Source organism: Apium graveolens, chromosome 4 (genome assembly GCF_009905375.1).
Source record: "Apium graveolens cultivar Ventura chromosome 4, ASM990537v1, whole genome shotgun sequence".
Taxonomy (NCBI): Eukaryota; Viridiplantae; Streptophyta; class Magnoliopsida; order Apiales; family Apiaceae; genus Apium; species Apium graveolens.
Window position 1 is genome coordinate 68938673 of NC_133650.1, and position 25517 is coordinate 68964189.

The 25517-nt window shown below is 35.8% G+C and overlaps 1 protein-coding gene across 1 annotated transcript; it reads left to right on the forward strand.

Moving 5' to 3' along the window:
• The first annotated feature begins 9329 nt into the window (after positions 1–9329).
• LOC141718040 (lysine histidine transporter-like 8) lies at positions 9330–11378 on the forward strand. The gene is made up of 3 exons (XM_074520376.1): positions 9330–10582; positions 10712–10763; positions 10905–11378. Exons 1-3 carry the CDS (start codon positions 10493–10495, stop codon positions 11294–11296), a joined length of 534 nt encoding a protein of 177 aa, XP_074376477.1. The 5' UTR covers positions 9330–10492; the 3' UTR covers positions 11297–11378.
• Positions 11379–25517: the final 14139 nt, after the last annotated feature.

Genomic DNA, 25517 nt, shown 5'->3' on the forward strand with positions numbered 1-25517 from the left:
GACAGCTATCTCAAAGAAAAACTGGCTCTAAAGGATCAATATATCAAGAATGGATTGTCTATCAGGGATCACCAAATTGCACATCTTTTCGAGCAGCTTGAACTTCAACAAGCATCATTTGCAAGCTTGCGAAAATTCATGGAGCAATCTATCTCACAGTCAGGGAAGGGAAAGGCAATTTTTAATATTGAGCCAAAGATCTCAGTTAGAAAGCAAGCGTCAATCCATGTTTCCTCTAAAATAGTTCTTGCCAGTACTGGGCCAAAGACCTCAGTCAGTAAGCAAGTTTCTGTTTTAGAACCATCTATTCTAGAGATCCATGCCTTAATTTTGCCTGCTCAATCAACCCCAGCTCTGAAGGATAACATAACTGAGGGGGAGAAAATGGTGGAGCAAGAAAAAGTAGCTGCTACTTTAGATTTAATTCAAGATGCTTTTCGAGCAGCTAGCTCTGGATATGATGAGTTTGGAGATGAGCTAAAGAAGAAAAGGAAGAAGTTGTAGAGAGGATTGATGAAAAGGTGTTACTTAGATCAAGAACTGCTGAGAAGAGTTCTACAACTTAGGGGGAGTAATCAACATCGAAACAATATCATCTGAGCCAAGTCATTAAAGCTCAGAGGAATCTTTTATCAGAGATATATGCTCCAAAGCCCCTATTCTCAGAGTTTGAGCTAGAGGAAGGAGAAATAGATGAGGGCGAGACACCTGATGGATGTGAGCCCAGATTTGAAGAGGTGGATATGGAGGAGAAAAATATCTTCTCTGAGGACGAAGAATATGAAGATGAAGATGCCTTCTCTGATAATTTTCTGTACTATGGAGATCCTGAAAAATTCAACAGATCTTATAAAGCAATTCAAAGAGATATAGAAAGATCAAGAGCAAGAGTATAAAGAGTTATTCAGTGAAGGGAAGCCAGAGAAGCAAGAGAATCATATCTTCGGGCAAACAGGAGAGGAAGTGCATGGGAAGAGATAAAGAGGAAAATGGACAAATCATAAGTTTATCTTAAATCAGAGACTGGTAACGGGAATCTTCAGTACATTGTTGAAAACTTCAGAATTCTTTATGATAACATTCATGAATTCTATGACAAGTTCAGTGAAGTGATCTCTGGCACCAGTGTGAATGTTCTGAAGAATTGCTGGAGGATTACTATCAATCATATTGATGGAATTCAGATAAAGATCTCCATTGGTGTTCAAAAAAGCTAAACATTGTTGAACTGTTTGTCCTTGCATCAAATATTCCATGTTTGAAATCAAATGAGAATGAATACTTCAGAGACAAGCTTTGGAAGATGATGATAGACGTGTCTCCTCAAGCATTTCTTTATCCATTTATGATAAAGGTATTTACAGATGGCAGGATGCAGAACATCACCATGTCTGATCAACATATAAGATCCATTTGTTTTCTACAACTTACCTTCTTGTAAAGTCAACTCAGGAGCAAAAGAGCAAAACTGGAGACACCAAGAGTCAAGAGATCAGAAGCAGACAAGAAAGCTGATGAAGCTCTATATGCTTACAAGCTCATAATAAGATGATCAGGGATTCAGAGAGGGACATGAAGAAGGTTGAAAGAGCTTATCATGAGATGGTACTTATAAATGGAGAGGCAGAAATTAATCTTCTAAAAGATAGTGAACATATCATCAACACTGATAATGAAAGGGATCTAGTCTTTGAGATTAATAAAACGAAGATTAAGATTAAGGATTTCAGAGCAAGCGAATCATAAGCAATACAAAAAGCCTTGTTGGATGTCAAACTTTCTACATGTAAAGAAGATAAGGTTTCTTTGATTCATATCATAAAGATACTTGATGAGATAGTGGAAGAAGAATCGATCAACGACACTAAGAGAGTACGATGACATCCTAAAAGGATAACAGTTTTCGTAATGGCAAGAAGATCTACTATGTTGTTTCAATTTATTCCTAAGTGCTCTAAAATCAGATATCTCCAGTTGATGCTTAATGTACTGAATAATACACCTCTCATTAATGCACTAGAAATAGAAGCTCATGATTTGGTCCAAGCTAGACTAAATGACCTTCTGAATAGAAGCAAAAGGTCATCTCTTCCATATTCAACAAGATCAACAGATCCCAGAAAGAAAGCTGCCAAAAGAAAGTCCGTTCAGACTTAATCCACTCAAGAAGGAGAAGGTAGTCAAGGCAAGAAGCTGAAGAAGAAAAAATCAAAGAAGACATAGATTATATGTTCAGGCTAGAGGAACACTTTTTTATAATTTGTAAAAACTTCTTTATAATTTGTAATTTAAGAAATCTGGAATTGTATATGTAATCCAATATGCATTTAATATCATTATCTGTTTTGAGGTTATACTTTTTCTTATTGTCAGTTGAGTTATTTTTAGGGATTTGCTTGTTGAACTCTAACAATCAAATGGGGGAGATTGTAAAGCATAATGTAACATAATATATAATTGAAGAATTATAACTCAACATAAAATATAAAGAGATAAATAATATTAAACTGTGAAGTACAAGAACCCTGAAGATGAAGAATGGATAAATACAAAGAATCAAAAGATGGAATTAATGCTTTAAGTCCGTAACCAGGTCATGGGAAGAAGTTCATTAATATGTTCAAACCTCCATGAAGAATAAGATGTTAAAGGACTTCCGGTGTTAGTGAAATGATTTGATTTGAAGTATTAAACATCAGGGGTTCAGTGATTGAAGCAATGAATAATCAACCAAGATGTATCAGTTCAAAATTGTCAAGAAAATTGAATTAAATCAATTTATGTTGGTTGTTTGTGAACTAGACCAGTGCACCAAATATCAACATATCAGAAAGGAATTAATTCAGTTACAAAAGAAATATTGTTGATACAGTTATTGGAAGACATGAATTTTTCTAAGGCAAGATACCTTACTAGGACTCCTGGGTCACAAGTAACTTCACAAGGGGATAAGGAGGTCGCAACTAAGCAAATATTTTAAGGCAAAAAATCTTACTAGGCTTCCTAGGTTGTAAGTAACCTCCCCCTAGCTGATGGTCACAAGTAACATAGCCTGGAGGGTTACTTGGTCACAACTAACTTCCTACAAGGGCAATAGGGTCGCAAGTAAGCCTCCTAGAGAAGTTCAAGTCTCCATTAAGAGATGAATTGTCTAATGCAATGCTTTGCCCTGTGGTCGCAAGTAAGGGCTATTATACAAAGAATATTTGTGTTCCTTGTAATCTCCGGTAAAGAGGCAGTGCAAGAGAAGTACATTCCCCTGTGGTCGCAAGTAACAAGATCAATTGCAAAGGATTTCCTCCTCTAGTCTCCAGTAAGTGACTTGGCCATTTCATTGAATGCGGAAACAAATAATTTGATGTGTGGAAAATAATGTACCACCTATCCAAAGTATTTGCAAAGTCTACAAAGAAGAAAAATGAATGTAATTTCATTTTGTTATCTTCCTCAGGAACAACAGAAGTGTTTCTACGAGAGCTGCATTAAAGACTTCATTTATTAAGCTTGTAAACACAAAGTTGTGTTGTCAAATTTATTATAGCTAATCATTAGTTTGATTAGATTGTAGCAACCTCAAGGTTTATATTAATAAACCATATATTCCCCGAATTATTTTGTGTATATTTTGATTCCGTATATATAATGAAGAACTTGAAACGAATCAAAAATGATTGTAAGTATCGTATTCAACCCCCCCCCCCTTCTACGATACTTTGGGACTAACATCTACTTAATAAGTAAATTGCAGAGCCATCAGTATTTGTGGAGACCCTGGTTTCATATAAGTTCCCATGTCTGTAACCAATCATTGGAACTTTGCCATCTGAATTACTAACAATTTCACAATGTTCTTCATAAAAATCCACATGGTAACCTCTGTCACAGATTTGACTCACACCGATCAAATTATGCTTGATTCCTACAACAAGAGCTATATTTTCAATGATGATATTCCCAAGTTTGATGTTGCCATATCCCAATATTTTTCCTAAGTTGTCATCTCCATAAGAAACACTTGGGTCAACCTTCTCCTTAAACTCTGATAGCAGGTCTTAATTTCTAGTCATATGTCTTAAACATCCACTGTCCAAGACTAAAGAGTTCTTCCCGTTACCCTGCAATCTGATAAGCCATTAGTTAGAATTTTTAAGGACCTGGACTTGCTTGGATCCTTTGGCCTTTTAAGTTTGTTAACATTTGCAGCATAAGTCCTTACATTAGGGTTTGTGCTAACATTCTTAATATCAGAGTTTACACATGTCGAAATAACTTTTGTCTTATTTAAAGAGGGTTTCAATTCATAATAATCATAATTCAAACTGTGATACTTTTTACATGTGTAAATGGAATGCCAAACACTACCACAATAAAACAAGGATTCTATGGTTTATATTTACCTGTTCAATTCCTAAACTCTCATTTAGGAGGAACAGTGTTTATGCCTTTATTCTTTCTGCAAGCAACAACAAGATGATTAGTACTATCACAGTTTATATAACCTTTTTTAGGTGCATTAGTAATGTGTTTGTATTTGTTTTCCTTATTGACACCTACCTTTCCAATTCTGTTCTTTCTAGGCTATTTTTCCTTGTTTTTCATTTTTACTTTTCTTTAGCTTTTACTTAAGCTGTTTCTGAGTCATTAAACCAATATTTACTGATCTAGTATAACTTGTTCACACTAATCAGTATTTAAGCTTGACTTAGATGCTGATGTTGAAGTTTTCTCATTTACTGACTTAACATCATCAACACTTAAATATAACATAATAGGTTTTAACTGAGATTTATTCAGTTTTACCTTCTTATCAGTATTTATTGGTTTGACCTCCTTAGTCTCTTTTCCATTTAACTCATCAGGATTAGATTTGTTTGCATAACCTAATCCTAATCCTCAACAGCCACTTTCTATTAAACCCTAAGTTAATTTTCCTGAATTAGTACAAAGTTTAATCACTTCTCTTTCTTTAGCTAATTCCTTTTCTAAAAATAAGCATGCTTTTCTAATAGTTTATCATTAACATACACATCCCCATATCTTTCTTTTTGTGTTTCTAGTATAAAAACTAAATCAACTTCTAAATGATCATTTCTCTTCTTTAAGTCGGGTTTTTTAATTTTAATCCTAGCATTTTCAAGAGTTTGATCCTTATAGCTAACATGCAAAGATTCATGAAATAGCCTTAATTCACAAATATCATCCGTACCAAAAGTAAGAGTAGTTTGAGGTACATTCATCTCAGTAGCCTCAAGTTCATTATCAGTATTTGTCATAAGAGCATAGTTTGTTCCCTCGTCAGATTATGATATATCATCCCAATTTTTTTTCTTTGTGATCAAGACTTGCTTCTTCTCAACTTTTGGCTCTCTGCAGTCAGCTGCAAAATGTCCAACTCCATCACAATTGTAACACTTAATCTTTAACTTGTCAAATTTCCCAGACCTTAACTCCATCTCATCATTCTTTCTGTAATTGCTCCTATCAGAGTTTAGGGAACTAGAGCCTTTTCTGGAAAACCTTTTTCCTTTCTTGAAGTCCTTAAAGGTCATATTTCTGAAACTTTTATCTAAAAGAGTAGCCATCTAGAGGATTTCTTCATCACTACCATGATCACTTTCAGAGTCTGAGTAATTATCAGAGTTTGAGTCATCATCAATTTTTGATTCAGTATCAGACTTTACAATCATAGCTTTTCCTTTAGAATGGTTCTTTCCTCCATGCTTCTCATTTATTTTTTCTTCAACCCGGAGAGCAACTTGTCTTGTTCTTGGCCCTTTCCTCTTTCTCATTTGCTCCATCTCAAGCTTATGAGTTTTCAGCATCCCATAAATTTTATCTAGATATGTGTCTTCAAGATCACGGTTATCTCTTATTGATGTGACTTTCAAGTCCCACTTCTCAGGGAGTGCCAGAAGAAACTTTAAGTTTGAATCTTCTGGATCATACTCTTTGTCCACAAGTGACAAATCATTCAACAATTTCTGAAATCTGTCATAGATTTCAGTCAAAGACTCATCAGTTTTTTAGTCAAAGTGCTCTTATTCCCGAGTGAGTATTTTCCTTCTATTTTTTTATAGCAGTTTTGCTTTAACACTTAACCTCCAAAGTGTCCCAAATTTCCATGATTATTTTGCATCCAATCACCCTATTAGATATCACAATCTAGACTGCTATGTAAAAACTGTCTGACTTTAACATATTTCATAATAGATGAAAGATCCTTAGGAGAATAATCATTTTTATCCTTATCAACCATGTTTTCCTCTTGTCCAGAAACTACCTTTAGAACTTTTTAAAGAAATTGAACATTTGATGTGTAATTTTTTGGGGAAAATAAGTTCTAAAAAAATTGCATTCATTAGAAAAGTTGGGAATATTTGAGTTCGAAAAATCTCTTGGTTCTATGGTAAGTGAAGTATAAAAATGTGAGTCCAAGGTCGGGACAAGAAAACGTTATCTAAAGGCGGGAGGGAGCTTTGTTTAAAAAAGGTAGCCCAGACATTTCTGAATTATGTAATGTCAGTGTTCTTACTACCTCTAGGACTTTGTAGAAAAAAGGAACGTTTTATATGTAATGTGTAATTTTTGGGGAAGACAAGTTCTAAAAAAGAAAAATACATTGATTGAAAAAGTTGGGAGACTTTCGAGTTCGAAAAAATCACTCGGTGCTATGGTAAGTGAAGTCTACAAAGCTTGATATTATTCGCAATGTACTTTTCAGAATGGTAAGATTGGCAGTAATCCCAGTTATATCTGGCGTAGTCTTATCGAGACACAATCAGTGTTGAAGCAATGAGTGGTTTACCGAGTGGGTAATGAAAAATCAATAAATATTTTGGAGGATCCTTAGCTACCCTCACTTCATGATCATTACGTTCATACTATAAGTGAAGCTTTGCAGCATCAAACTGTTTCTTCTTTGATGAATAATCATGATGACATATGGAACATAGATTTAAGTTTTGACATCTTCGAGGAATGTGATGCCAACATGATAATGACTACTCCATTATAAATGGAAGAAAATGACTCGTGGTACTGGACACGTGAAAAACCTGGTCACTATTCTGTTAAGACTGCTACTCACTCAAGGCAAGCCAAATGATTATGTTGGAGCTAACTCTAGGTTTCAAAGAAGCCTTTGAAATTTTAAAATTCCCCCTAAAGTTAAAACAATTTTGTGGTATGCAAATTTTGAGTGCGTTCCTCCGAAGGATCTTCATCGTGCAAAAAGAGCCCCAGTTGATGGATTATTTACAATATGTAATCAAGCTTTGGAGATAATTTTACATGTCTTGGTATTGTGCAGCTACGTAACAAATTGTTGGAGTAAGCTTTCTATACTTTAAGTAGTTGGGAGTTCAACTCATTTACAAAGTAGATGTAACTTGTGTTTCAACAAAGTAAGAATGACGAAATCTGTTTAATGGCCAGGGGAGAGTATGGTCCGGTTCAGTTCGAATTCCAAATTAAATCAGAACTGCAATTATATATTTTCGGTTTTTTAAATAAAAATCGCAAATGCCGGTTCAGATTCGATTTAAAAATCACTGATTCAATTATAATCGGTTCGGTTTCAGTTACAAAATTGATAAATATAAAAATAAAAGGTAATATACAAATGAGACAAATTGATATGTGATATTGTTTAATGTATGTGGGTGTCACTGGACCACAATTACTTCCAAACAGAGACGCAAGAAAGATGGTGGTTTAAGAGCATCTCTAATAGACTAGTTATATGAACCCTTAAATTTAAAATTTAAGAAATGTGACATGAATATCACTTTAAGAGACTAGCTAATCCTACCTTAAAAATTTGACATGATTCCCTTCTCCCTTATTTTTAAGGAACCTATCTCATCTATTATTTTATTTTATAATAAAATATTCATTTCACTCCATTTTTTCTCTTTTTACTTCTTTAAATTTAATAATATAATAATAATAAGGAGCACATGTAAAGAATGTTGTTGAAGTTATTTTCTCATATAGTGTTCTAAACCTAATTATTTATTATATTTATAAAAAATATACTAAGAGATTAACAAAGTGTTAGAGCAATAGTTGAGTTCTTGTCCTTTTGTGAGAGGTGAAAAAGTGGACTCCTGACCCGAGATGTTCGGTACCTTTTCCCTCAATGGTATATCGTTTACTCAGTTTGCATGATATGCAGCACTACTTAACATAAAGTACACTGTTTCTGGAAATACTCTGCAACTCTAACGAGATTTATAAGGCATGTAAAATGTAAAAGTAAATAAGATTGTTCCTGTAATCTTTGCAAAATGTCTGCTTATACTAATAAATGTAGAATAAATAAAGTTCGGTAGTAAACTAGTAAAATCTAATAGAACGGGTGGAAAAAATGTTTTCAATAGGTAAATAAAATACAAATTAGCACATGGAATTATATATAGTATCTATATTAGTTTTTTATTTAATTAATTATATAATTAGTTCGGCTCAATTTTTTCGATTCAGTTATAACAAATAACCGGAACCGAACCCATGATATCAGATCGTTTTTAAGGCTTTGGTTTCAGTTTCGGTTTGATTTTTATCAATTTCTGTTCGATTTCAGTTTTTTGCCAATTTTTTGCTAAGCCTTAGTAACGGCTATGGTGTGCTGGATGGTGAGGAAAGCTCGAAACGAATTGTTGAAGAAGCACAGTTTGGAAGCAAATGAAGTCGTAAAATCAGCATATTATGTTCTTAACAAATGGCAGAGTGGTCAAGAAAAAACTTTCATTCGCTTCACCGGTTATATAACTCAAGATGACGATCATGAGCACCGACAACCTTCAGTGATTAATACAATTAAGATAAACACTAATGCAAACACATTCGAGTAATCAAAATACTATAGTCATGCTTTCGTGGTCCGTAAGCATGATGGTGAGTTTGTAATAACACAATCAAAGTGCTCACATTGAAAAATCGCACCAGAATTTGCCGAAGCTATTGGCATCCGTGAGGAGTTGAGGTGAGTCAAAACTGAAATCCAATGGGATGTAGAGATTGAGACGGATTGCTTCAGGCTATTCGAAGTTCCTTTACTAGTTTGTCATAGGTGGGGAGGGTAGTTGAGGAATGTAGAACAATTCTTGCAAGTTTAAAAGATCAAAATGTTGTGTTTAGATTCATTAAATGGTCTAGTAATATTGTAACTCAATATCTAGCGAGGTATATTTGTTCAGTTGTGGATCGTGATTGGAAAGGCGAATGGATGGCTTAAGGCCTCATTTGGTTTGAGGGTTGAGGGGGCTGGGCTGAGCTTGGTTGGGCTGGGTTTTCAAAAACCACGTTTGGGAAAATTTTTGTTTCAAGAGGGTTGGGTTGTGGGGGATTTATGAAGGATTGGAGGAGATTGATATCTTATAAGAAATTCCGACATTTTCAACACCCCAAATCGGGGTGTTCGGTGTTTAATTTTTTCCCCAACCGCTTCTCCTTGCTCATCTCCTCCGCTCATCTCCAACAATCATATCAAACGTATACTCTCTCCATCTCTCTCCATCGCGATCTCTCTCTCCTAATCTCTCTCGCCCCCTTCTCTCTCTTTTCTCTCGCCCCCTCTCTCTCCTAATCTCTCTCTCTCGCCCTCTTTCTCTCACTCAATCTCTCTCTCTCTCTCTCGTGGGTTGTTTTTGTTCTTTGAAGTTCTCTTCCAACCTCTCTCTCTCGCCCCATCTCTCTATATTTTCTCTCTCCCAATCTCTCTCTCTCTCGTGGGTTGTTTCAATTCTTTGAAGTTGTCATTTTCATAAATTTAATTACAATTTTGCACTGTTGTTTAGTAATAATTTTCTTGTCTAATAATAAACCATGTTGATCTGTTAATTTGTCAAGGTTACCTCTGGATGCTAGTCGTTGAATAATTATATGAATTCTTTTATGTCTTATAATGGTTTATTCAAGACATAATGCCTAATCTACTTGATAGATTTTTTCGTATCGAAAGTTGAATTGATTAGATGTTGCTTAGTTTCAGTAATTATAGTGTATACTGACTGCCAGATAGTTAAGTATAGGTGGAGATAACAGAGATTGGCTAATTATTGTCATTTTATATAATTTTTGGCATTTTTGTAGTTTTAATTGGCTTTTAGAGTATAAATTTTAGCTTGAAATAGGCGAGGTCGACGTAATGACTCATAGTCATAGTTGATGAGTTGATTGAGTGATTGATGTTTCTGTGGTTTTTTGGCAATGCAAGTTGACAATATTTGATGTTGATATGATGAGATTATAATATTTACGATATATGAGAAATTGACTGAATGGTCTCGATCCCCGCTCCTCCATACTCCAGACCATCCAGTTCCATCTAAAACTCCTACTGCTAAAACCCCGAGCAGAACGCCTAATTTCATTTCCAGGAATATAACTCCCCAGTTCTTGACTCCTTTAGGAAGCCCTTTAAGGAAATCACTTTACCTAACAAAACTCAACCCGCAAGACTCCTGACTCTCTATCACTGAATCACGAAATGGAAATGCATAATATGCGGCCTTTCATACTCTATGTTCTGGTATTGGAATCCAGGCCCTTATTCTGCCAATTGCCTTCACCATCCTTGGTTAGTAAGTCATCATGCATGCATAGTACTCATAGTTCCTTCTTCTATTACTGCCACCAACTTGTTATAGTATGAAAGAATGAAAAGACCGATAAATTTAAATCTAAGAATTTTACATAATATCTGCAGGACAAAAATGTTCGCTATAGCAGATATATGCAATTAGCAGCTGCAACTTTCAGTAATTGATCAAACTAATGTCCTGGTTACTTCTTGATATGTGAAAGTGAATGTTTGTTAGCAAATTATCATATATAAGTACATGATTTAATTAATTAATCAATTAGTTAATAATAATAGCTATTGATTAATGAATGTGCAGGGGAGAAAATGAGCAAGTTACTAGCCTTATTTCCAATCGGATACCTATCAATAGGTACATGCGTGACTTTGGTCATCATCGGAGGATCATGCAAGACATTTTACCAAATAGTATGCGGTCCAACGTGTACAAGCAAGTCATTAACCACAGTCGAATGGTACATGGTTTTCACAAGTGTCATTGTAATTCTCTCTCAGCTCCCAAACTTGAACTTTATAGCTGGTGTGTCCCTTGTTGCTGCCATCACAGCAGTCGGATGCTCTACTTTCATCTGGACCGTGTCTGTGTCCGAAGGTAGAATTCCAGGGGTCGCTTATAACCCTGTTCTCACAGTGCTTTCATCTGGACAGCACTGTTTTGATTTTAAGCTTTTACTATCATGTATAATTTGAATTACTAGAGTTGAACACTGTTGCTCCAATGTTAAAATATTAGATGACTGTTAATTTCAGAATTTATTTTTTTTCTTAATTATATTATTGTCTTAAATTAACTAGATCAACTAACTAACTATCCAACCAAATAGGGTAAGGGACCCAACCCTTCTATGCAAATGAGTTAAGGGTTCAACATAGTTTAACCCATCCCAACCTAACATAACCTAACCCATCACAATCCAACCTTTCCCTTCTCGACCCCCTATCCAAATAAACCCTAATTATATATACTCCCTCCGTCCCGGCCAATTCTTTACTTTTGGTTTGGGCACGGAGATTAAGAAATATGTATAAAATAGTAAAAATAAGAAGAAAAGTGGGTGAAGTGATGGGACCCATTGTTTTTTAATGTATAAAATGGAAATAGTGGATTAAAAGTAGTGTGAAAAGGGAGAAAAAGTGGGAAAGTGGTGGGACTCATTGACTACTTTGGTAAGTTTTGAAATGTAAAGAATTGGATGGGACATCCGAAAAAAGAAACCATAAGAAATGGTTTGGAAAGAGGGACTATGATTTTAACTTTGAAGCATATGTGTGCCTTGTTTATATTTATACACGTAAATTTGACATGTTGCAAAGCTTGGAATACCAACTATAATACAACAAATATTTTTGCCACTGTTGGATGGTGGATCTAACGGGTGGGAATTGAAATTGCATAAAAGGGACCGCGGGAAATTTCAGCGGTACGGTGTAATTACAAAAATAACCTTCCACGCGGACCGCGAAAAATTTCCGCGGTTGGGCTCGTTTTTTATTTACCTAATCCCTGTCAAACACTACCTCAACGAAACACAAATACAAAACACAGCCGCAACAGAGTATATAGACACAACAGCAACAACAACAACACCCCCAACAGAAGCAAAACACCCACAACAAAGCAAAACAATCAGCAAAATAGTTCTCCTTTTTCGTAATTAAGGTATATAATCGATTCCTTTATGTTATTTACAGTTTTCTTGATATAAATTTATGCTTTTTTCTTAGTGTAGATCTGATTATATGTATGCAATATAAATTTTTAGGATTAATTAATGTATGAATTCTTGTTATGAATTTTCATATGAATTATAGTATGATTAAATTCGATTTTTTAGAATTTTTAGGGTTCATAATTTGGAATCGACTTCGATTAGTTTAATTTAAATCATTTTTTAGGATTAATTTAATAGATTTTTAGGATAAATTAGTGTTGATTTCGATTAGTATAATTCATTTTTAGGATTTATTTAATTAAAATTTAATTTCGATTACTTTAATTCCTTTTTAGGATTTATTTAATTAAAATTTAATTTCGATTACTTTAATTCATTTTTTAGGATATAGTTAATGAAAATTTAATTTCGAATTATATTTAGGATAAATTAGTGGTTAAAATCGAATTTGATTAGTGAATTAATTTCGTGTATAAATTTGGTAAAATCGAATTTGCATAATTTGGTAAAATCGAATTTGCATAATTTGGTAAAATCGAATTATTTTTGATAAATTTAGTGTTAAATTCTAATTATATTAAGAATTTATAATTTATGAAATTAGGGTTAATTTAGGTGATTATATATGTGGAAATTATTTTAATTGTGTACGTGGTGTTTTTATTGTGGTGATTGATGAATTATGTTGACAATATTTTCAGGTATGGATAATTTTGGTGATTTCGGAAATATGTTGTCGGGTCCGAAAATTATGTTATTTGGGATAATCGGTATCATGTTAGTGAGGATGTTTGGGATGGTGCAGGGAGAGATGAGTTGCAGAGTTATTCGGGGAACAAGTCATTTGAAAGGAATATGTCCTAAGTCCAATCATGTATTAGGATTTAGGAATAACTTTTATGTAATCTGTATTGATTTCATTGATATTAATAAAAGACTTGTCTTATTTTTATTACAGACTCTATCTATTTAAGTGTTTAAATAAGATATACCGTAGTTTAGAGTAAAGCTTTTATGGATTATGATGAGATCATAATAGTGAGACCTAAAAGATGATAAATCTAAACTTAAATAGTTCCTGGTCATAGGATTACTAACTGGTAATTAATAATCCGCAAAGATCGGTACATACTATGCTTGCTTCATTTTGAAGGATGTCTGTTCTCATAGATATTTGTGTGGTGACACTATAGCTAGTATGTAGGTGCTTATTATAGAATAAGTTCACTGAACATGACTCGCACAGCTGAACAACTGATGGAGTTCACTCACGTGTCAGCAGTTGTTCACAGAGTGATAGTTGTACAAGTATCCTTAGACTTGAGGTCATCATAGTTATCTTGTGTACACTGAACTATGCTTTGGTTTAGTTCTTAGTCTGACTTGAGGTCATCATAGTTATCTTGTGTACACTGAACTATACTTTGGTTTAGTTCTTAGTCTCCAGGGACAATTATTAGGGCTCTACTGGGTATAGGAATTTGTACACGAAGATAGTGCATGATCAATAAAGGATCTACCTCTTCCAGTGAAGGAAGCGAATGTTCAAGGCTGATCCACTTATGCTAGTTCAGGAATCTCTGGCCAGAGTGAATGAAATTAGAAAGGAGTTTCTAATTTGCATAGAACTAAGCATAGTAAATGGTAAGCAAGTGATTAAATTAGATAGGCTTGACACGAGATCCATGCCTTGTATTTAATCAGGACATTGTAGGGTAGAAGGAGTTTATTGTACGGTAACTATTCACTGAATAGGTTTTTGGTATTCTAAGCAGTGAATTCGTATTATCCGGATAGTCGCGATATGCTGAGAAGTATCCCTCACGATGTAGAATAAATATGATTAATTAATTAATCATATTTAATAAATTAGAGAATTTATATAAATAATGATAAAATAGTTTTATTATTATTTATTTCTACTACCGGCTTAATATTGAACCTACAGGGTCACACCATAAAAAGAAAATGATTTAATGGTGGAGGAATTAATTAATAATGGCTAATAATTATTTATTTATGAAATAAATAATTAATTGGAAAATTTAATAATTGATTAAATGAGATTTAATTGATTATAAATTAATTAAGAAAAGTTCTAAATATTATTAATTAAGAATTTAATTTTTGGAAATTAAATCAAGAGAGAGAATTATTTCTAAAGTGTTTTGAAAAAGGATTAATAATTAAAAGGTGTTTTAATTATTAATGAGAATAATAAATGGGTTAATAATATACTATTTTATGAGAAAATTTCAGCTGAAAATTTTGCCTATAAATATACTATTATAAACCCTATTTTTATTCTAACCCAAACAACCCAAATTTTTCAGAAAAAACCTAATTCTCTCCACCTCCTCCTCCTCTTTAACGTCATTTTCTTGGTGGATACCGGTGGAGTGCTTCACGTTTGAGGAGCAGCTGCTAAGGATCTCCGATCGTTGCTTTTGGATCGCTATTAAAGGTTAGTAATCGATTCATATGTTTTAATTACGATTTATATGCTTTTATTTGGATTTTATATGTGTAAAAGTGTTTTACCATGCCTCCGCTGCGATTAAAATCCAACATTGGTATCAGAGCATAGGTTGTATACATATAGATCTGTGGTAAAAAATTCAGAATTTTATGTGCTTGTATGAATTAATTATGATTTTTACAAGTTATATCATGAATTAATTTTGTCTGATGAGAAATCATTTCTCAGAATAATTTTGAACGTTGATCTGGGTTCTACAAGTGTTGTAGATCGTCTGGGTATTTTTCTTATATTTTTATGATGTATAGATTTTTTATTATGAATTTTTGAAGTTCTTGCTATTAAATTCATAATTAAATAATCATATATATATATAAATTGTAAGTATATATATATTATACATCTGTTGAGAATACATCTGCAGTCTGTTTGTTTGTATGCACGGAGATTAAAGTTGACAGGTACGGCGGCACGGAAATCCATGCGAGAAAAGACGGCGACTGCTGAAAAAGGCGAAGGACCGCGCATCTTCCACGCGCGCGTGGGGTTCACGCGCTCCAGGCCCACGCGCGGCGCGTGTCAGTCACGCGCTGGTCAAAGGTCAGATGACATGCTGACGTCATCAGATGACGTCATGCTGACGTCAGCACAGGGTTTCGGGCGCGTGAGGCGCTTGTGTGCGTGGGGGCGCGGGGACGGGAGTCTCACACGCGCCAGACAGTGCGTGTGCGCGTGGGGGCGTGTGGGAGACGTTGTTTTGGCGCGTGCGGGCGCGTGGGAGCTCAGAATTGGGCGTGCCTGGTGTCATTGGATTCGTCTTTTCGAGACGCTTCTAATGGTATATTGTATGATATTTTATGAAATTGTTTTGAACTGTTTATAGCTAACAGAAGTGTTTTAAAGCTGTTTTTGACTATTTTAATTGCTTTTAAATGCTTCATGTGATACATAGAGATGTATAATGCTTAGAACAATATGCTAGATGATGTAACATGCCTACCTTGATGTTTATTCATGTTTATATATGTGATATATGCTTAGTTTATCATGCGATGATAGATTTAGGTGAACTTAAATGAACATAAGGCGTTTGTTAGACAACCTAGTATAGTGAAATTGTTTCATAACCTTAATAATAATATTATGAATACAATCATGAGATTCTTGTGTTTATGAAACACGTAATTGAATATGAATTTTCAATATTGAGAGAAAGGATGATTCTGTCAACAACAGATTTCTATCTGTAAGAAAGGGTTATTAAGTGACGCCTCTTGACAATGCTCCACCCGATCTGGGAATCATCTGATTATTGATTATTGATTTGAAATATTTAATTTAAAAGGAAGAATCTCTTTATAATATGATTATGATTATAACGTAATATAATCCCTCTAAAATTAAATAATATCAAGTAGTAATTGGCCAATGACACAACGGGCTTGTGTCGGTCATAGCCTTCCAACATGATAGAAAAGTAGTTCTTATTTTTGAATCATTGTCGGTTCGTGCTACAGCCGAGGGCTTTGATTTCGAAATAAGAAATACTTGTCTATTACATAGAGATGTGTACATTGAATAAGAATCTAAAGGTCGGTACGTGCCACAGCTGTGGGCCTTTGGGGACTGATTCAATTGTACGGAATGTTGGGTTAGACTTGACTTAGAATATTGAGTTTGTCGTGCCACAGCCGTGACTCAATTATTCAAGAGGCTAAAGTTTGATTAGGGAATAACATAAGATGTAATTGACAAGAGTTGTCTGCCTATTGAACATTACATGACGGTTCGTGCTACAACCGGGGTTGTGTAATGGAATGTAGGATCCCTATTCCCACTAGCATTATGAATGCTTAATTTTTCATGTAGGGGGTTGAATAAATTAGGTAAACTAGTGGGAGCCACTTATGAATAAAGACCCGATTCATATAGTGTTTTTTTTAAAATGAAATCGAATATTTGCTAAGTGTTGTTATGTGTTTATCATTTACAGATTTACAATATACATTATGTCTTCTGCACTATCACTCATGAGCATACTGGATGCTCACAAATTAACTGGTCCTAATTATGCTGACTGGCTTCGAAACTTGAGAATTGTTCTCAGGATTGAGAAGCTGGAATACGTGATTGACTCACCTAAGCCTACTGAACCTGCTAGTGATGCACATAATGATGAACATGTTGTGTATCGTAAGTGGGTAGATGATGCAAATGTTACTCAATGCATCATGCTAGCTTCCATGAACATTGAGCTACAGAAGCAACATGAGCATATGGATGCTCACACTATCCTCATGCATCTACAAGAGTTGTATGATGTGGCAGGGAGGACAGCTCGATATGAGATATCGAAGGAGCTATTCGGTTGTAGGATGTCTGAGGGATCATTTGTGAATGACCATGTACTTAAGATGATCAATTTGATTGAACATCTTGGACAACTTGGTTTTGCCATGGATGGGGAGCTGAGCCAAGACCTGGTCTTGCAATCACTTCCGAGTTCGTTCTCGCAGTTTATTGTGAACTTTCACGTGAATAAGTTGGATGTCAGCCTACCTGAACTCCACAACATGTTGAAGACTGCGGAATCGAATTTCCCCCAAAGAAGAGTTCTGTTCTTCTAATTGGTGAAGGTTCCAATCCTAAGAAAAGGAAGAGGAACCCTTCCAAGAAGAAGAAAGTAGGTGAGAAAACGCCGGTTCCACCAAAAGCTGAAGACCCCAAGAGCAAAGTTGTTTGCTTTCACTGTAACAAGGTGGGGCACTGGAAGAGGAACTGCAAGGTTTACCTTGCAGAATTGAAGAAGAAGAAGGGTAGTAAGACTACCGCTTCTGATTCAGGTATGTTCATGATAGAAGTGAATATGTCATAAAATCAAATTTCTACTTGGGTATTAGATACCGCCTGTGGTTCTCATATCTGCAATTTGTTGCAGGGACTAAGGAGAAGTAGGACTCTTGAGGAAGAGGAGGTGATTCTACTGATGGGAAATGGAGCAAGAGTTGCTGGAATCATTTCATTTACATATGCATACGGGCAAGACTATTGTTTTAAATAATTGTTATTTTCTTCCCTCGATTGTGAGGAATATTATTTCTATTCTCATGTTAGACTTGGCTGGATTTTCATTTATTATTGAGAATAATGAATGTTCTATTCTTAGAGATAATATTCTTTATGGACGTGGTACTTTAAATAATGGTCTGTATAAATGTGACATAATTTACTTCAGATTGAACAAACTAATAAAAGAAAAGGGATGATGAAAATCTCACTTCATTGTGGCACTGCAGTCTCCATTTAGTAGAGTTGGAGAGTGGGTTGCAAATTTGCTAGGAATGGTACACACAGATGTATGTGGACCAATGTCTACGCAAGCCATGGGTGGATTTTCATAATTCATTACTTTCATGGATAATAGATCTAGATTCGGATATGTGTTTGATGAAACACAAGTCTGAAGCCTTTGAAAAGTTCAAAGAGTATAAGTATGAAGTGGAGAAACAAACCAAACATAGTATTATAATTCTTCGATTAGATCGAGGTGGTGAATACTTGAATGGAGAATTTCTGGATTATCTCAAAGTAAATGGTATAGTCTCCCAGTGGACGCCTCCAGATTGGTATCTGAAAGGAGAAATCGAACTTTGTTAGACATAGTTCGGTCCATGATGAGCTATGCAAATCTTCCAGTATTCCTATGGGGTTACGTATTGGAAACCTCAGCATATTTACTGAATAAGGTGTCTTCCAAATCTGTTCCTCAAACTCCGTATGAGATATGGAAAGAAAGGAAACCGAGTCTTAAACACGTTAAGATTTGGGGATGTCCAGCTTATGTCAAATAAGTTGACCCAGATAAGCTGGAATATCGATCCGTAAAATGTAGTTTTCTGGGATATCCTAAAGAGACTTTAGGGTATTACTTTTACACCGATCATCGGGTGTTTGTCTCCAGACATGCTACCTTCTTGGAAAAGGAGTTTATCCTTGAAGGAAACAGTGGGAGCAAAATTGAACTTGATGAAGTTCAAGAAGCACAAACTACTACGGATCAAGTGGAAACACCTGTTCTGACTGAACAACCTTCTGTGGAACAGCCCATTCGTAGGTCAGGGAGAGTGTCTCGCCAACCTGAGAGGTAATATGGCCTTGTCATTGAGAATGACAATGAGTTCTCGATCATTGATGATGACGACCCTGTGACCTATAATGAGGCTATGAGTAGTGTTGACTCAGAGAAATGGCATAGTGCCATGAAATCCGGAATGAAATCTATGTATACGGGATACAAAAGAATGATTAGAGCAGATGGCCAGGTGGAGACCTTTAAGGACAGACTTGTGGCAAAAGAATTTAAACAAAGGCAATGGATTGACTTTGATGAAACCTTTTACCTGTAGCCCTGTTATAATCAGTTCGGATTTTGCTTGCGAATGCTGCTTACTACGACTATGAGATCTGGCAAATAGCCAGATGGTTTTCTTTCCAAGAGAAATGAAAACCTAGTGTGTAAGCTGTTGCGAACCATATGTGGTTTAAAGCAAGCTTCTCGTAGATGGAACATCCATTTTGATGAGACAATCAAAGAGTTTGGTTTTATGAAAAACGTAAATGAACCACGTGTCTACAAAAGGGTTAGTGGGAGCGCGATAACATTTCTTGTGTTGTATTGAAATAGAGTTGACACACATAACAACATAGCAGACCCACTCACAAAGCTACTTTATGAAAGTCACTTTGATCGTCATAAAGACTAGATGGATATTAGATACCAGAGTGATTGGCTCTAGTACAAATGGGAGATTGAAAGTAATATGTCCTAAGTCCAATCATGTATTAGGATTTAGGAATAACTTTTATGTAATATGTTTTGATTTCATTGATATTAATAAAAGACTTGTTTTATTTTTATTACGGGCTATATCTATTTAAGTGTTTAAATAAGATATACCATAGTTTAGAGTAAAGCTTTTATGGATTATGATGAGATCATAATAGTGAGACCTAAAAGATGATAACTCTAAACTTAAATAGTTCCTGGCCATAGGATTACTAACTGGTAATTAATAATCCGCAAAGATCGGTACATACTATGCTTGCTTCATTTTGAAGGATGTCTGTTCTCATAGATATTTGTGTGGTGACACTATAGCTAGTATGTAGGTGCTTATTATAGAATAAGTTCACTGAACATGACTCGCACAGCTGAACAACTGATGGAGTTCACTCACGTGTCAGCAGTTGTTCACAGAGTGATAGTTGTACAAGTATCCTTAGACTTGAGGTCATCATAGTCATCTTGTGTACACTGAACTATGCTTTGGTTTAGTTCTAAGTCTCCAGGGACAATTATTAGGGCTCTACTGGGTATAGGAATTTGTACACGAAGATAGTGTATGATCAATAAAGGATCTACCCCTTCCAGTGAAGGAAGCGAATATTCAAGGCTGATCCACTTATGCTAGTTTAGGAATCTCTGGCCAGAGTGAATGAAATTAGAAAGGAGTTTCTAATTTGCATAGAACTAAGCATAGTAAATGGTAAGCAAGTGATTAAATTAGATAGGCTTGTGATATGGTTAAATAAATCCTGGTTTTATAATTAATGGGCTGCTAGGCCCAATAAGAAGATGTATGATATTCAGACCAGAAAGGTTAAGCCTGATGGACCAGATCAGGCCTGGTGGAATAAAAAAGGCCCAAAAACCCTGATTATTAATTAATTTCATAATTAATTAATAAGGGAAAAATCAGTTATTGAGAAGAGTCCCGATGAGGATATAAATCCTTATAGAGTAGCCTCAAGGGGACCTAAAAGGATAAGGAATCAGTTTTCTACAATCTAGGACTCCAAAGTCCATTCTAATTATGAGACTTACCCACCAAGTCTCCTATACCAAGTCCAATTCAAGGACTCCCAACATCTATATAAGGGACCTCACCCCACAAATCAGAACTACATTTTTTGACTTGATCCTTGGCAATCAACAAGGTACGTAGGCATCTTGTTAAGGCAGATTGAGTCACGAAACACAAGAGCAGTCAAATCGAGCCTTGAAGCTCACGTTCCTTAGTACTAAATACAACAATTATATATATTAGTTTTTTATCCATAATATTTGGCGCCGTCTGTGGGAAAACAACAACCATGGCGAGAACACGGAGAACAATTGGAGCTCTAGAGGAAGGAACACCATCAGAGACAACCCAGGTGATTTCATCAACCGTGGAGATTCCTCCCCATTCAACTTATGCATCTACTCAGGGGGAAGCCCAGATAGGGGCAACTCAACCTCAGCTACAAGGGATAACTCCCCCGACTATTCAAGGTACGAATCCTCAAGTTCAACAAATACATATACCTGTGAATTCTCGACCCGTCGGGTATGAATATTCAACTATTTTTACTACTAACCCCCCTTATGGGATGCCCCTTCACCCTGAGGTTGGAGGAAGCGGATATGCTGGGCGAAGCGAAGCACGAGGGCGGTCGCCCCCCTATATACGATGTTTGGGTCCTATCCCTGAGGATCGGGAATTTTCTGGTCCTTACACTGAGAGAGACTCCGAATCTTCGGATGATGAAGTGGCCCCGAGAAGGAGGCGTCCTGGAAAAGAGCCAATGGTCGATGGAAGGCAACGCTCCCAAAGCACCCCAGGGGCGAATCCCCAAGAAGTGCAGGAAAGGATCAGGGCTCATGAGGCTGAAATCCAAAGGCTGAGGCGTGATTTGGAGTCTCACCAGGCCACCAGACCCCACATACCTCCTAGGGGGAGAAATCCTCCTCCCATCATAGACCTGGATGGTCCGGTAAGAAGAAGGGCTGCTGTCCCAAGAACTGATCCAAGCAATCTCCTTCCCCTTGGAGATCCTGATGATCCAACTCCACCCTTTGCAGAAGAGATAATGAATGCCCATATCTCAAGGAAATTCAAGATGCCCACTATCAAAGCCTATGATGGCACGGGAGACCCCGCTAATCATGTTAGGACATTCTCTAATGCACTGCTGCTGTAACCCGTGAATGATGCTATAAAGTGTCGGGCCTTCCCTCAAACCCTGTCGGGTATGGCTCAAAGATGGTACAGTCGCCTGCCCCCAAATTCTATTGGATCGTTCAGAGAATTAAGTCAGGCTTTTATTAAGCAATTCATCAGTGGAAGAGTCCATGAGAAAAGTTCAGCATCTCTTATGAGTCTTGTGCAGGGAGCTAAGGAATCCTTGAGGGATTACCTGAATCGTTTTACAAAGGAGGCTTTAAAAGTCCCAGACATTGATGATAAGGTAGCCATGATAGCACTGCAACAAGGAACTAGGGATGAGTTTTTCAAGATGTCCTTGGCCAAACGTCCCCCTGAAAACATGTTGCAACTCCAAGAGAGGGCAGGGAAGTATATCAAGGTTGAAGAAAGCGTGAGGAAGACCGTAGTAAGTAATGAGCCCACTGGAGGCAAGAAACGAAAAACTGATTTGGAGTATATCGCTAAGGACAAATATCCTAGAACCGAACAAAACCCTGATTCAACCCCCAAGAAGGGAGGACCTGGGCAAAAGTTCACTGAATACACTAAGCTGAGTGCTCCTAGAAGTCAGATTTTGATGGAGATTGAGAAAGATAGAGATATTCGCTGGCCTAAGCCCTTGAAGGCTGATCCCGCCAAGCTAGATAAGAGCAAGTATTGCAGGTTTCACAAGGATGTTGGCCATGACACCGATGAGTGTAGACAATTGAAAGATGAAATTGAGTTTTTGATTCGAAAAAGAAGGTTGAACAAGTATACTGGAGATGGAGGGGACAGAAACAATAATGGAAGAAAGAACTTTGAAGATCGTAGGAGGGACCATGTAATAACCCCAATTTTTGAGAAATTTTGAAACCCTTATGAATAGTGTTTTTGCTGAACGAGAAAACTTTTCATGCCACGCTATGTAGGGGTTCTGTTATTGATCTTATGGGATATTATTAGTACTCTATGTGGTATATAAGTGTATGTAAAGATCGTCAGAATCCAATTCCGAACACTTTGATTTTTCCCGGAAATCCACAAGATACGGAGAGAATTGAGTATAAGGTAACAGGATAAAAAGGATTGAAATTAAAGGATTATAGGAGAGGATCATAAAAGGAATATAATATATTGAGAAAGGTTAAGGGAACCTAAGTAATAAGATCCCGGGTATGATCCCTCAAACGATAAACGAGAACGAAAGATAAGCGAACCGTAAAACAAATAAGTGACCAAGAGACAAGCTTGTACAAGAAGCCAGGGATTGTGACATCATCAAACCACAAGGTGTGGACAAGTGGGAGCATAATGACATGTGCAAGGTGACACAAGCATGACATAGAAGGGAAGGAAGTGTGGTTGAATTATAACCACACAAAATCAAGGTTAATTAAGTCATTAACCAAAAACAACACAAAAATCAACCAACCAAGCAAATCATTTCATTTTCATCAAACAAAACACAAAAATATCTTTCTTCCCAAGCTAGCTCTCGGCCCATTTCTTAAAATTTGAAGATCCAAGCTCCACCACTTACTATTTAGCAAGGTAATTATCTAAGCTTCCCTATGGATAGTTACATACTTCCTATAAGTTTAAGCTTCTAATTCCAAGCCAATCTTTTTCTATAAATCAAGGAAGAAGATGGTGAATAGTAACCTTCAAGAAATAACTTTAGTTTTCTTGAATTTTTATGAAAGATTAAGGTTATACAAGCAAGGATCAAGGTTCTTTAGGCATTCAAAGCTCTTATGTTGTGTTAAAAAGCTTCAAGGAAGGTATAATCTCTTAACCAAGCTTTGTTATTGAATGTTAAGAGCATAATATGAGTATTTTAGTTCATGAGAGGCTTGATGGTTGTGTATGTAGAGATTAGTGAGTTTTGGGATGTTGTTGGATTGGTAAATGTTGTTGTTTTGATTAAAAGAAATTAAGTATGGTTAAAGTTAAGCTTAGGCATAAGTATGAATGTTAAACTTGAATTGGTTGGGGCTGTTATGATGTGTTTTGGATGGATGTTGGTTGTATGGTTGAATTGAGGTTGAATTGTGATGGTTTTTGAATGGTTTAAATTTGGGAAATCGCGTAAACATAGCCGTCGTAACGTCCGATTTTCTTTGGACTGTTTTTGTGCATAACATTAGGACCCGAGAACCCCCTGCTAGATTATAACCACTGCCATGTTTAGATAGCTCATGTTACGAGCTTCGTTTTGATATATAGTTCGTTCGATTCCGATGCACGGTTTAGGAGAGACGACCGTTTCAAGTAACGGCGTTTTGCGAACGAAACTTTTCCCCTCGCCTTACTTTGAAACATAGGTTAAAGACCAAAAAGGGTTAATTAATGCATGAAACATTTATGGTAAGTGTGTTAGGAAGTTGGTAAGACACTCGCGAAGGAATCGCCTTAAAACTCATAAAGGTTAAATTATTAAAAATGGTGGAGCCGAGGGTACTCGAGTGACTTAAGAGAATCAGTAAGCGCAAAACGAGCGTTAGAGTCTGAGTTGGTTAGAGTATAGATTTACAAGTGACTTTGGTTTAATTCCAACTTACTTGTTGTTTATAGGTTACCAGACTCGTCCCGAGCCATTCGTAACCCCCAGTCGCTCAGGCAAGTTTTCTACCCGATATACTGTTGTTGTGATGTAAATATATGTATATGCATTATCTTGTGATAGTGCATGATTGTTATTAGCAAATTTTGCGATATATTGGAGCATGCTGATATGGTATATATGCATGTCTGTTTCGTAATCTGGTTATCTATCTGTTGATTTCAATGCTTATAGTTGCATAATACCTATGCTAGAAATAAGCAAGTAGTTGCGTATACCCTTAGTATAGGGGATAAAAGGTGAACATATTTCTAAACCGGGAGTCGATGTTCCCGAGTATATTATATATATATATATATATTTATATATATATGGATATAGTTTTTAAAACTATGGATCGAATAAGGTTTATTCGATACCTTTATTTTACTTAGTTGAATATTAATTTGAGTATTCATTCGAGGGCTTATGACTCAGTTTATATTATTATTGAATATTACTTGGATATTCATTTGAGGATGTATGACTCCTTTATTTTATGAATATTATTTATAGTATTCATTCGAGGTATTATGACTCCGCTTATTACTTAATAATATTCTTTATTGTATTAAAGAATAAGGTGTCGATAATCAAACTTACTTTTGATTATTCAAATAAAGATAGTACTTTCGTATAGGTATATCTTTGGTTATTTAATATTCATTTCAAGTATAAGTTTTAAAACTTCTACTTCAATTATTTTATAAAGATTATTCTTTATGGGAATATTATTTAAATAATAATATTCAGACATTTTCTAAATATTCTGGGGACTGATTTACTTCATTAAATCAGCTTCACTCCAAACATTCTTAAAAATGTTTTGCGAGTCTTCAAAATGATTTTTTTAAAAGTTAGAGCGGATCCCAAAACTCATTTTTTTTAAGATCCTCCTTTCGAAGGGGATTTAAATACTCGCTCAAAACCTGAGGGATCCGGCTCTGTGGTGTGTTTTATATTCGCAACAAGGTTGCTGTTTTGATAAATGAATTGATTACTTACCCAACACTCGGGAAGTAAAATTCTTGGAACAAGTTAATCCATTAACAGGCATCGCCTGGGAAATATCGGTGAGTTCTCCTTTCCAAATAGATACGACTTCTTGGTGGAGCCGTATCAACAAGTTTCTACTTGGGGAAAGTGG